General features: G+C 34.7%; 1 protein-coding gene across 1 annotated transcript; it reads right to left on the reverse strand.

Annotated features, from left to right (window-relative positions):
- Positions 1 to 2501: 2501 nt before the first annotated feature.
- On the reverse strand, positions 2502 to 7660 carry LOC134851983 (chymotrypsin-2-like). The gene is made up of 5 exons (XM_063868258.1): positions 7337 to 7660; positions 7173 to 7263; positions 4937 to 5098; positions 3116 to 3181; positions 2502 to 2763 (listed from the first exon to the last, which is right to left on the reverse strand). Exons 1-5 carry the CDS (start codon positions 7629 to 7631, stop codon positions 2502 to 2504), a joined length of 876 nt encoding a protein of 291 aa, XP_063724328.1. The 5' UTR covers positions 7632 to 7660.
- Positions 7661 to 13155: the final 5495 nt, after the last annotated feature.

Below are 13155 nucleotides of genomic sequence, written 5' to 3' on the forward strand. Positions count from 1 at the left end.
GGATCGTATTTAACCTGTATCGTATTTAACTGGTTGTAAAAACCTCCTTTATTTTGATCTGGAGGGTCTAGATTTACCCAGCGTGTTGACCGCAAAAGCTAGCTGTAGAAATTGGAAATGATGTTGGAAAGCCGTTTGCATATTCTTTAATGACCCTTAAACTTACATATCTAAGATAAAAATCAGTACTATCAGGCATATTTGCGCTTCGCAGTACTCAGAGTCTGAACATAGTTCCAAATTCTATCGAGTACCGTTTTGCCATATGACAACCAACTTACACAGTTTTGTTAGGGTTTCGAAAACGCTGCAGTTTTGAGTTTGTGCGCAATGCGTCGTTTTTGTGAGCACCAAATTAGATTCCTCGTGACGCATTATACAAATAGTACGTTTTGTAGGCACTTTCTACATTTTTTTGAAAGCCGAAATTTATTGCAGTTTTTTTTCGAGATTCACAAAGATTTTTTGGTTGTTTTTCTGCTCGATCTCATTTCATGATCGATTCGGAATCTTTCCATATCATTATCATAGCCTAGCAAATGATCATTTTTCTTGAAGGCATACAAAATAAAAGCGAGCCAAACGAAAACATTATTTAGTTGGTTACCATTCATAGAAATCGAACTAAAATACTTCTAGCAAAGGAAGAAAGAGTAGTGATTGAAAAAACGTAAAATTACTTGAAACAATAAAAAATTAGCCACATACTTAACGGTTGATGTAGTTCAACACTGACTCAATCGTTATATTAAGTAATGCTCTTAGAGTATCATTATCGGCGATCTGTTGGTACATCAAATTAAACAAAGCTTAGGAGCAGTGAGCTGAAAAGTAATATACCACCATCACACTAAAAAGCAATAATAATAAATAATAATAATCATATCAAGACTGCTCGTATCAGGGCGAAGCCCTGAATGTTCTGACTGCCTTTTAAGGTCTATGGAGCAGTAATAACATACAAAAATTAAATGTAATACATTACGAGGTCAAACTGTGCACTGGATAGGCGCACAATTTTGTGTCTGTATGTTCCTGGATTCCAAGGACAAATTTTTAAACATGCTCCAAAAAGTAAGTGGATTCCTTTTACAAAAGTTTTGTGGATTCCGCGTTAAATTTGCTGTAACGTAAATTTTGTCGTCACAATTGTTTAGTTGTGGATTCCGCAACAAGCAAATATGTTGCGGATTTCGCAAAATGTAAGTAAAATCCGCAAAACGAAGTTGAATCCGAAAATATAAGTGGAATCCGCAAACAAAATGCGGATTCCACTTACAATTTGCGGATTCCGCATCAGCTCATTGTAACAATACGTATATCTTATTTTTCATTTGTAGATTCCACAAATTTTTCTGGATTCCGCAAAAACAATTGCAGACTCCGCAAACTTGCCTAATTTTGGAGCGATTGTGAGCGGTACAATGTTTTAAGTATTTGTTTGTGGAATCCAAAGCAGCAAAGAAGAGCAAAAAAGTAGAAATGTTGCGGTCTCCGCCACAAATCTGATTCTGGTCTGTCGCGGAATCCGTTTACAATGCACAGAATGTACAGTTTGGCCTCGTAATGTAAAATTAAATATTTTTGTTTTAATTTGAGGTTTTTTTTTGTGAAATCATTTCCCCACACGCCATATAAAGTACAAAAGCATAGCTTTCGCTCCTTTTAAGAAATATATAAATTCAAATGAGCTTCTTTTAACCAATTTGGAACGATTTCTAAGACGAATAAAACCTCCGCTTACGCGTTAATAGCTCGAAATATATCGCGCATTAAATTTCGCAAATTGGCCAAAATGGCAATCTTTAAACCCCTTAACTTTACCAAAAATACTCACAGGTGAAGTATCTTTTCAAATTTAACCTCAGAACAACGATATCTTTTGAATGATATTTATATAAAAATCCCTTAAAATTGGCCGGTTAAAAAAATCGAAATTTGTCCGAAGAAAAAACCCACCCGAGCACAAATATTCCGTTACTTTCGTTACAAAAGTTGGAACAATAATTTTGGTTTCTGTGATTCGCAGAGGATCCATGAAAGGTATGGAATGCCATCTAGAACTGTCACGTGGTACCACTATTGCAGCCGAAATCGATCAGCTTGTGGTAGATCTGCAGATAGAGATCAATTTTGAGCTCGTACTCTCACACTATCATTGCCATGGCAGGGGATCGAGTACACGATCTGACGATCTCGAAGTAGATGCCTTACCACTATGCTAGGTTACCAAAAAGGGGTTACAACTTCTGCTACTGTTGAAGCCGACAGTGGAACAAAAAAAGAACTTACTAATGAGAGAGCTACCTAATTATCTTATGCATTTTATAAGACCGAGTTTTCGGCAAGTTGGGCATTAGCCGTTCACCCCGCACTTATTTATCTTCTTTTGCTTTGCCTTGTTTCAGAAAAACAACCATAAAACTTTTTAAATCTTTTTCAGCATCAAAATTTTTTTATACCACAATAGTTTAACGATCTATTGCATACAACACAAATAACTAGTATGAGTTCTGCAGAATGTTTTTTGTGATCCATTTGTGAAAATAAGGAATGCTTGCAAAGTACATTTCAAACTGAAATGAGTCATCTTCGAAGAGCATTTTGCGTCTGTGAGTTGTCACTCCCAACAAACATTGCACCCCCTCGCCCAAAGCACAGGCGAAGTCATCACTCATCACGTAGAGAGGGGACCCGCTGTCGCCTGATCCTAATTTGGTGTCCATTATGATGTCCTCTGCACAAATGGTCTGATCTGGACACCTATTTATGATAAAAAATATGACTAAAAAGATTTTTAAATCATTTCGAAGATAATGAACTTTGAGACACAAGTATTTTTCTAAGATTTGTTCTGTCGATGACAATAAATTCACTTCTTATGATTTGAAATAGGAGAGTCTCATTCGTTAAAAAAATAATTCGAAAACTATAAGAGAAATGAATTTTTAATCATTGGGAAGATTAATGTTCGAGCGAATAGTGTGAAACATTCATTTTTTTTACAATTTGGTCAATAAAAATAAGTAAGCTTCCTATGATTTGTAATTTGTTGAAGAACTAATTTGTCAACTATTGTAAAACGAAAATTTCAAAAATATTAATTTTTGAATACCTCAGTCCTGTGAGCCACATTCTCTGCTGCTTCTCCCACAAAAATGCCTCCTGAAGCACCTCCGGTCTTCAAACAAGAATGGGTGATGAAAACGTAGCCGAAGATGTGCAATATTGGTACAATATTGTTTGGGCTCAGTAAAGAGGCTTAATTTTTACAAGCAGGGTTTTCTTTTAGGGTTTACTTACAGGGGCATTATGATTAGCATGCGCAACTAGAGCAAAACTTCTTTAATTTTCTTTAATGCCTGTAGATTTCAAACACGGGATTGGCAAGTTAACAACGCTTGAGCCTCTCGTCGGCGCTGAGTTTTTGTTCGGCTCGAGCATGGCTTTCGGTCTTTTTATGCGGCGCATAATACCGCATGTTAACGCATAATAATCTTCATTTAGAAAAGCGCATTAAGCTCATGTGAATCAGAAGCCTTAAAACTCTGTAACGTTTTGTTTCTGTACTTCAAACTGAATTAATTATTTTCCAAATCACCATTAGAAACTTGGGTTGGACAGTTTCTCAAAACATGGAAATTTGATCATCAATGTTGTCGACAAAACACACGAAAGAATCAGAAAAAATTCTACACCAATTCAATAAAAAACAAGGATAGCCGGTTACTGCGCAAGTAGCACAGGATGTAACTCTGAAGTAATATGAAATGCAATTAAGTATATTTTTGGCGGAAAAAAGAGCGGCAAGTACCAAGAGGGTCAAAAAAGAGCAAACAAAGAGCGACAAAATCAAAAGTGGTAAAAAATTTATTGAAAGCGAAGGTATTTGATCCATTTTCAACAGATGGAAACAATGATCAATTTTCAGTTTTGGTTTAGAACCTTCATACAAAAGACCAGTTTTACAAAACTGGCGGGTAAAAATTGGCGTATAATTAGCGGGAAAAAACACACGTCACTACCTGAGATACATTGGATTTTCCCACCTTTGATTTAAAAAGAACAAAACCTGATTATCAGTCAATCATTTTGAATTTTTTAGACATGCTATTGCATAGGCATACACGGCAGGAACGCGCAATTCACTCAAAAAACGGACTGTCTCAATGCGAATCGATTTTTTTTGGCACACCTGTTCCCGCAGTGTCTTTTTAGCAGACAAACAATGTCTAAAAATGAAGAAAAAAAAGTTTTCATCGTTTCTTTGAAAATAAGATTGTGCTTATTTCAAGAGAATCAATTCTTTTTACATTTAGAAACAATTAGGTGTCATTGAAAAGCAGTAACAAACCTACCTTAAAGTAGCCTGTTTATCAGAAAAAAAAACTAGTTTAAACTTTCTAGTTTCGATTATTTCCTCGACACCTTGATACAAAAAAACTCGCAATTCGTACATATTTTGCTTGTTCATGATTTTACAGAGAAGCGAAGCTGCGCATCGCAAACACTAGTGAGAACACGACAAAAAGCAGCTCTAGAGATCTGAAAAGTGCAATACAATTATTTCTTGAATTAGTAAAAATGCGCCGACGTATCGGACTTGAACCTACGACCTACTGCAACCTCAAAAATTAAATCTCACCAACTAACCACAGCCACGGGCACTTAATCTATCCCTAACATTAGCCACAAACAAAGCCAAGAACAAATGCTATGAAATTTCCAATTATACAGATCGTGATTTTAGCAAAAAGTAAGACAAGTGAACACTTTTAGTTTTAATGATCTTTTTATTTGCAAGTTAGGTTTAAAAAAAGGTTCATGCTAAAATGCTAGCTTCTCGCTAGCGTAATAAGGAAAACTGTGGTCGGAGCATTCTGCGCGACTTGAATATCAACCAGCTACTCTTGCTATTTCCGGAAATAATTCTAACCTTTCGGTTGTCTCATAAACTGTAGATCCCAATCCACATGTGCCTAAAATTCTTCCCCTCGGAGGTTTTGAGGAACACAGGGGAATTTGGAAAGACCATCGAGGCACTGGTTTTTCTAGTTTGACCAGACCGATGTCAAAGAGAGGACGGTAGGCTGGATACCTATAACTTTTGAAATGAAATCGGTGAAATTTAACTTTCAAAACTAAAATACAATTGACGGTAAGAGACAGTATGCAATTATTTATAAAAAGTGCAGCGCAGATTGAAACTATAAATTATAATTCAAATTGCAAAAGCAAAAACACTGAAGGCAACAAACATACAGAGAGGCGCAGCAAAGCTTCGCACCACTTGCGTAGGAAAAAAATGTATGTCCAGGAAAAAAGTTTAAAGAAATCAAATTGGAAACTTTTCGCAAAACATTTTTGAAAAATAAACAAACTACAATATCAGTTTGGCTCCAATTGATGTTTTAAACCTGCATGTTATACAGAAGGCACGCGATGAAACCATTAGTAAACAGCCAAGAACCAACACAAATAATATTAAAAGAACAACACACTTGAAAAAAAAAACATCTGAAAAAATTCTTAAATCACCAAATTATTGAAAATGGTAAATTTCAAAATCAAAAAAGAAGCTCAAATTCTTGATACTTATTCTTCTTGTATAAAAAGGTTGCTCAAAAAGTTGAACCAAACAATGAGGGAAAAAACAAGAAAGAGACACTGGCTAAAAACAATCGAATGATTTCAAAAAATTCTGATGCCAAAAAACGCTAATTTTATTTCCAAAAAACTCCGATCAGACAAAAAACAAGCGTAATTGAAATGCTTGCCAGTGATACATTTTAGAAAGAATGATTCCGGCAATGTATCAATATTATCATCGTAGAATAAATAGAAAATAATATTTTAAATTAATAGAAAGCTTTTTGTTACAAAAATTGACAACAGAAAAGGTAATTTGTTACTCTTTTAACTCAAAGAAACTGTAGAGCTAAAGGAATACTACAAAAGTATCAGGAAAAATTGCAGACAGCAATTCAATATGATACATTAAAACAAAAACTAGTCTGGCAATTTTGGAGTCGGAGTGAAACTGATATTTTCAAAAAAAATGTTTGTCATTATCACGTTTTAGGAGTTTGGGAGGTTGATTTAAACCCTTCTAAAATTTGATATAATAATTCAAACACTCCCATATGATAAAGAAGAAAGTTAATCGATAAAAAAAATTGTAAAAGAAGCCGACGGAATTAAAGCCGACTTCTTCCAGCGTCGAAATTTTAGCAAAAAAAACTCGACACAAAAATACTCTTGAAAAAAAATTCAACAGGCCCCCAAAGCCCATACCGAGTATGCAAATATTACACAATACACTAAATATGGTGTTATTGAAATGATGGATCAACCGTACAATTTCCCCCCTAAATCGGATTAGGGGGGAGAAAATATCAATTTTTTATGAGCCAACTTTGACAATAGCCTGGCCCGGGTTGACCTCCATAGACCAAAAATGCTAATCATACAATTCCATAAACTAAGTCTATGAAAGAATACTAATCATACAAATTTCATACATTTTGCTAAAATGGTGTCATCGAATTTTCGAAGAACTTTTCTCTTGTTTTGGCATAAATTTTGGCGTATCGTACTAAATAAAAAAGAAAACTTTTTTGTCAAAAAAATGCTAATCATACAACTTCCATATATGAAAAAATACTAATCATAGACCTTTCATGCAATTTTCTGTACGTATGGAAATGCATGGAAAGTGTATGACTAGCATTTTTCCATATATGGAAATTGTATGACTAGCATTTTTGGTCAACCCGGGGGAATTATTCAAAGTTAACCTTTTTACCGAAAAAAATTGAATCGAAACATTAGTTTAAACAATTAACAGCATACAAATGAAATCACGCCTACAAAAATAGAAGAGCCAATTTATTTTGTTTGATTTCATGAAATGCATATTTTATACAGAATCAATTTTCAGATTTAAAGCATGGTTGGGGAGGGCATTCTACGGTAGGTCGTAGGTCACTTAGGGGGGGAAAGGGGGGGGGGGGCGGATGGAGATTGTACGGTTGATCCAAAATGATTACCAATTCGTCCATTATGTGAACAAAGATCTTAAGGTTTTAAGAACAAAAAGTTTAATGCCCGATTGAAATACCCTTGCTTATCGCAAGAGTTAAAATAATTCGGAAAAATTACGAGATAAATACCTCTTATGTGGTATCAACTTTTCCACGCCAACTTTCTTTTTCTTTGATTTCTTATCTGTGAAATCGCCAAGAACAACAAATGTGTCATTCGCTGAAAGAAAATAAGCCTCATTTTTCAAGTTAATGTTTTCTGAAAAATACAATAATTACAAAAATTATCGTACGAGGAAAGCGATTGATGCAATGGGCTGCTGTAATCAACCAATAAGAAGATATTATACTTCCCCCACATCGAATGTAATAAACACCTCCAATTCGCATTGAAACATAAAAATTTCTACTGCCGGTTGCATTATCGCCATTAACAATAAGAGAATCTAAGCTCTTGGCAAACGATTTAGGTTCTTTAAGGCTAGAAGAAAGTTGGAAAATATTCTTAGCATAAACTGTAGTAAGAAACAGGACCGATAAACAAAACGTCACAATGGACGCTTTTAGTCCATTTCGCTGATTTTGCATATTTGTTTAAGCTGTGACACCTAAATGTGATGACTTGATGAGTAAATAAGATCACACTAGTTCGTAATTTCTGAAAGTATCTCTGACATTTCCCCAGCTTAATTTGGATTTTTCCATCGCTATGAAATATTTATTTAATTTACATTTGGAAGATTTGGAGGAATTTTCTACCAAATTGAATTGACTATCAATTTTTTTAAATGATTAATTCTTGTTGAATCCGAATATTACATGACATAATAGCATGTTTTCTGTCTCATGTACAACGCTGTTTTAAATTATCCTGACGCAACGCATAAAACTTGAAGTTTGAAACGCGCTTTTTTTCAAATTAGTTAGACTTAGGTTCATCATGATGAAGAAAAAACATGCTGAGAATTTCAGCTAAACTAATATGGTGCAATTTGTTTTACGAAATTTGGGCCCAAAAGAAAAAACATTCATCCGAATATTACATGACATAATAACATGTATTCTGTCTCATGTACAACGATGTTTTAAATTATCCGGACGCAACGCATAAAACTTGAAGTTTAAAACGCGCTTTTTTCAAATTAGTTAGACTTAGGTTCATCATGATGAAGAAAAAACATGTTGAGAATTTCAGCTGAACTAATATGGTGCAATTTGTTTTACGAAATTTGGGCCCAAAAGAAAAAACATTAATCCGAATATTACATCACATAATAACATGTTTTCTGTCTCATGTACAATGATGTTTTAAATTATCCGGACACAACGCATAAAACTTGAAGTTTAAAACGCGCTTTTTTCAAATTAGTTAGACTTAGGTTCATCATGATGAAGAAAAAACATGCTGAGAATTTCAGCTAAACTAATATGGTGCAATTTAATTTACGAAACTTGGGCCCAAAAGAAAGTTTAATCCAAAAATGGATCATTTTAGGTTTTTTTAGTCAATCAGAAATTACGCCAGAACTGCCAAGTTGATCACTAACTAAATTATTTCGAAGTGAGCCTCTTAGGTGGCCCAGCAAAGTGTAGGAAGAGTAAATTATCCAAAAAATAAGGTAAATTGTTTTTGTTTGATATCCAAAACAAGTCGTTGTTACTATATAACACACAAATGTTTTATTTGAAAACAGTTTTTTAACAACATTTGAGATTTTTACTCATGCGAAAATTTTACTCAGCGAAAAATAAATGCGAAAATTTTACTCAGCTTAATTTTTTTGAGATTATACCCTTTCTAAACTTTGTTGCGCTACGTAAGAAACTCACTTTGATGAAGCTTTTTCACTTATTGAACCAGCAATTTTCGGTTAATTTGTGATTGAATAAAAACGCGATAATTGATCGGTTTTGCGTTAAAATTTTGGACCCAATTTTCGCAAAACAAATACACCAAAATACCATAACAAATCTGCTGAAACTTTGAGCAAGTTTAGTCTTCATCATTTTCAACTTGAAGACCAGGGGGGGACTCGGGCCCGGCGGTGTTTTTAGCGTAAGCAACACCGTCGGGCAGACCTCCACCTTCAACCCAAGCAGAATAGCCGACTGCTGGGGAAAAGTGCAGGCGTTAGTGACCAATCCGGGCCCAAGGCACAGATCATGTTGGCCAAGGAATTCTATCGGGCTCTCCAGAGGCTGTCCACTGATAAGTCCAATGGAGGACATACTAGTTGGGCCTTGAGGACCTGACTAGTTCCGGAGGAGGCATCCAGGTCTCGAACGAGACGTAACGGAAAGAAGAAGATCCTTTAGAAGAAGTGAAGATCCTGGGAACAGAATTTTTTACGGGAAAAAGTCAAGTAGCGAAAATAAAAGTGAAGGGCAATAAGCAAACAAAAAAGCAGAAAAATAATTTTCTGAAAAAATTTATTAACTTTTTAAATTATTAGAAAAAAAACAAAAGGAACAAAAAACGGTGTAATTAAAGCCGATCGACCTCCGTACCTAATTTAGGTAAATTAGCCATGCTATTCAGTGGATATAAAATATACTGGTAACCAATTGTTCATTCTGTGAACAGATTTAGTTACGTGAAAGGTGCATATACAAAACAGTCCCATACAAAAGAGTCCGAAACATCAAAAAAGGTTCTAAAAAACAGTCCGATACAAAACAGTCCAAAACCAGTTGAATTTCTTGACCTTGATCTTTTCGCGCCGACAGAATTGATCTACGCTTTGAAAACTCAAACAGGGGCAATTAAAGATCAAAGAGCCAAAGTTGGAACAATAATTCGGATGAAAAACAAAGGCCTCATGGTATAGTGGTTAAAGCGTTCGTCTCAAACTCTAGAGATCAAAGGATCGAATCTCCGGCGGCACGAAAATTTTTCCAATTTTCCGAAAAAAAGTTGAAATTTGGGTAAATATGATAACGGGTATATCTAGGGTACAACAAAGGGTTCAACCTTAGAGGGTTGGGCGGAGCGAAAAGAAAAATCAACACCTTGTATGTATTCATTATTTTGCCGGTTTCAAATCGACTCTAGCTCAATTTTGAAAAATCAAGGAAAATAATTGAACTTGGAAAAATTTTATTCTTTGGCAATGTGGAATAAATGCGAAAATTGAAAAGAAAAGAAACATCTGATTATAATTTAATACAGACACGACGTGAAAACCTTATAGTTCCCAGTTTCAATACCCTTGCTTATCGCAAGGGTAATAACTTGGGATCAATACACCAACTTAATTACAGCATCGGTCTAAATTTGACTGTTTTTTGTTTGATTTTATTTTTACGAAATTTCCAGATATCATCCAGAAAAGCGTTTAGCTGGACTTGAATTGCCTCTAATATCAGTCAACCCTGTAATACTCCAAACTTAAAAAATTATCAATTTTAAAAAAAATCGCAAAAAAAATTACCAATTTGTTAGAATAATTGTAGAATTTATTGTGCAAATCTGGTCTATCGTATAATCTTATATCGTACGAGGATTTTTTTCACATACTCAATCGTGAAAAGATTTTCCGAATTCTTACAAAAATTAGTGCGCTCTAAGGAAATTAATGAAAATGAAAAAAAAAGACAAGTGCTATTTCGGGGCAGCTTTTGCCCTAAATCCGCTACTGTGTCAACTAAAGCAGTACATTTTGAAGTATGAACAAAAACATGATTGCTAAATGAAAGACAAGCAGTCGATTGCTAACAGGCTATATTTTGACCAATACAGTTTTCTCGGACATTCAACCAATCGTTAATAATGCAGCACGCCAGCCTGCAAGTTAAATCAACAATGGACAACTTGCTTCCTGTTAATACTTTTTCTTGATAACTTTTTTTTGCGTCTTTTAGATTTTTAAGCAATGCGAATGATCACAATACTCACTAGTGACTTTATGCTAGACAACGATTCGCTTAATTGATCTCGGTAAAATTTTGCCCAAAAAAGGTGGGAAGAAAAATTGAAAAGCAATTAAATGGACAAGCGTAACTCAAATGTGATAATTTTAGCTTGAAAGCAAAATTTTCATCCCGGCTAAGTGCTACATAAGCTCAATTACAACGAGAACAGGTGATCAAATAAGTATAACTTAGAGAAAGATAAATATTTGAGAAGTAAAAAAGAGAAGTATCACCTCGATAGATTTGGCGTTCTTTTTAATCATTTCGTATATTATTACGCCTCCAGTTTTAGAGAAGCAATAGCTAAAAAAATTGCTGTAACTATGAAGTAACCAATTTATTCTTCATTCATCATATTTCATAAGACACTAAATATTGTTTATAATGGGCGCCAAAAGTTATCAAATAGTTTCGTGTCGAACGTCAACTTCGAGCTTGTTGCTTATTATTTTGATGGGATGCATGTGTTGCGGTGTCCTAGCCAGATCGTCACAACAAAGGTTTAACCAAGGTATTGACTTGATAATTGCTGTTCAAATTAAATGTTTAACTTTAGGCCTAATTTACGAAACTTAAAAACAGTATAATTTAATTATATTATATATTTCACTATTAATACTGAATAAATCACAAAAGTCAATAGACCAAAAATAAACATTTTCAAAGAAATTATATTTTGCGGCTCGAAATTACTTAATACAGAGTAACCGGTAACAATGTAAGTGGCACAGAAACATCTTAGGTAAAAAACTTCCGAACTATTATTTTTTCAAGACGAGATGGCTCTTTTTCCTTTTACACCCACCTCACTCAAACATGAGGTTTATGGTGTAACGAGCGGTTTTACAAGGTTAATATGAAGACCAAATATGTTTGTCATGGCCTAATTAGTCTGCATGTCAATTTTCATGACAATCGGACAAAATGAACAGTAACTTCAAATATGAAAAATTGCAGTGGAGGGAGGAAAAAGCGCCGACGAGACATTAAAAAGATAAACCTACCCAATTGTATGCAGCAGCGGATTTAGGGAGGATGGAAACCTCCTCCCTCAGGGATTCGACCCTCAGCCGACCCGAAGGGTCCTCTCTTCGTACTATTTTGAGATATCCATTTATGGCTGACTGACCTTAAAATTTTTCTGAAGGCGCATTAGGAGAGGAGCGCCCATTCTTCCCTATTGATCCACATTTAGCTCCTTACTGTCTTGAAATGGAACACTAGGCTAAGCAGTGCTTCAAGAAAGCAGTTTTGGGACAATCAAGAGCTAAATTAGGATCAAGATGGGAAACAATTTCAATTAACTACAGGAAACCGAGGAAAAACAATCTATTGAAATTGAATTTTTGGAGAAATATACATCACATTTTAAATTAGTTTATGTATTCTGCTACGGATTCTGAGAAAAAACTCTTCAAAACAAAATATCATTCAAATTTCTAAATGCCATTGGCATTTTTTTTAATTGGAAAGCGTCATTTGCTTCCTTCTACAAATGACTTTGAACTGAACTTAAAATATCAGGTTATTTTTGACGTAATTACAAAGATTTCAACAGGGGCGAAGCTGTGCTTCGCAAACACTTGTAAGAACACGACCAAAAAGCAGCTCTATCATGTCAAATAAGCAAAAGTAGAAATAAGCCTCGAATTAGCAAAAACTCGGCTACGCGTTGGATTAGAATCTGCGACCTAGCAAATTTGAGTCTCACGCACTAATCACTCAGCCACGGCTTAAAATACCCAAAAACTAGCCACCAAAAACGCACTTATATATGCTAATAAATTGCCAATTCGATGCAGCAAAAGTAGCACCAAAAAAGACACAATTTTGCATGTAATAAAATGCAAATCATGACGCCAAATTCTGTATAATTTATGCATTTCAAAAAAATTGCGAGATATATTGAGTTTGATAACTTTTGATATCGAGCTTTTTATCATTATACTGCTGTTTGAAACAAATAATTTTTTTAGTTTCATTTGATGAATTACAATTGAATCCGCTGTATTAACTTTTAAAAATGCATCAGCTACCGCAGCCTACCGATTCAAAAGGGTAGCACTTTTATTCGCGACTTGGGTTGAAAAACAGGAAGTTCGTACCAAAACACTTTGCTTCGCAAGTATAAATATAGCTCAAACGGCGTCCCTAATCTGATTTAACACATTCTTTCATTTAGTTTGGAAAATCACCGTCT

The sequence above is a fragment of the Symsagittifera roscoffensis genome, chromosome 7 (genome assembly GCF_963678635.1).
Source record: "Symsagittifera roscoffensis chromosome 7, txSymRosc1.1, whole genome shotgun sequence".
NCBI classification, from domain to species: domain Eukaryota; kingdom Metazoa; phylum Xenacoelomorpha; order Acoela; family Convolutidae; genus Symsagittifera; species Symsagittifera roscoffensis.

What these genes read in the sequence shown, in the direction of transcription:
- LOC134851983 (XM_063868258.1), bottom strand. Translation starts at nt 7,631, where the DNA reads ATGCAAAATCAGCGAAATGGACTAAAAGCGTCCATTGTGACGTTTTGT. An exon ending in TTGCATCAATCGCTTTCCTC is followed by an intron (nt 7,264 to 7,336) that starts GTACGATAATTT and finishes ATTTTCTTTCAG; the next exon opens with CGAATGACACATTTGTTGTT. An exon ending in AAGTTGATACCACATAAGAG is followed by an intron (nt 5,099 to 7,172) that starts GTATTTATCTCG and finishes CAAAAGTTATAG; the next exon opens with GTATCCAGCCTACCGTCCTC.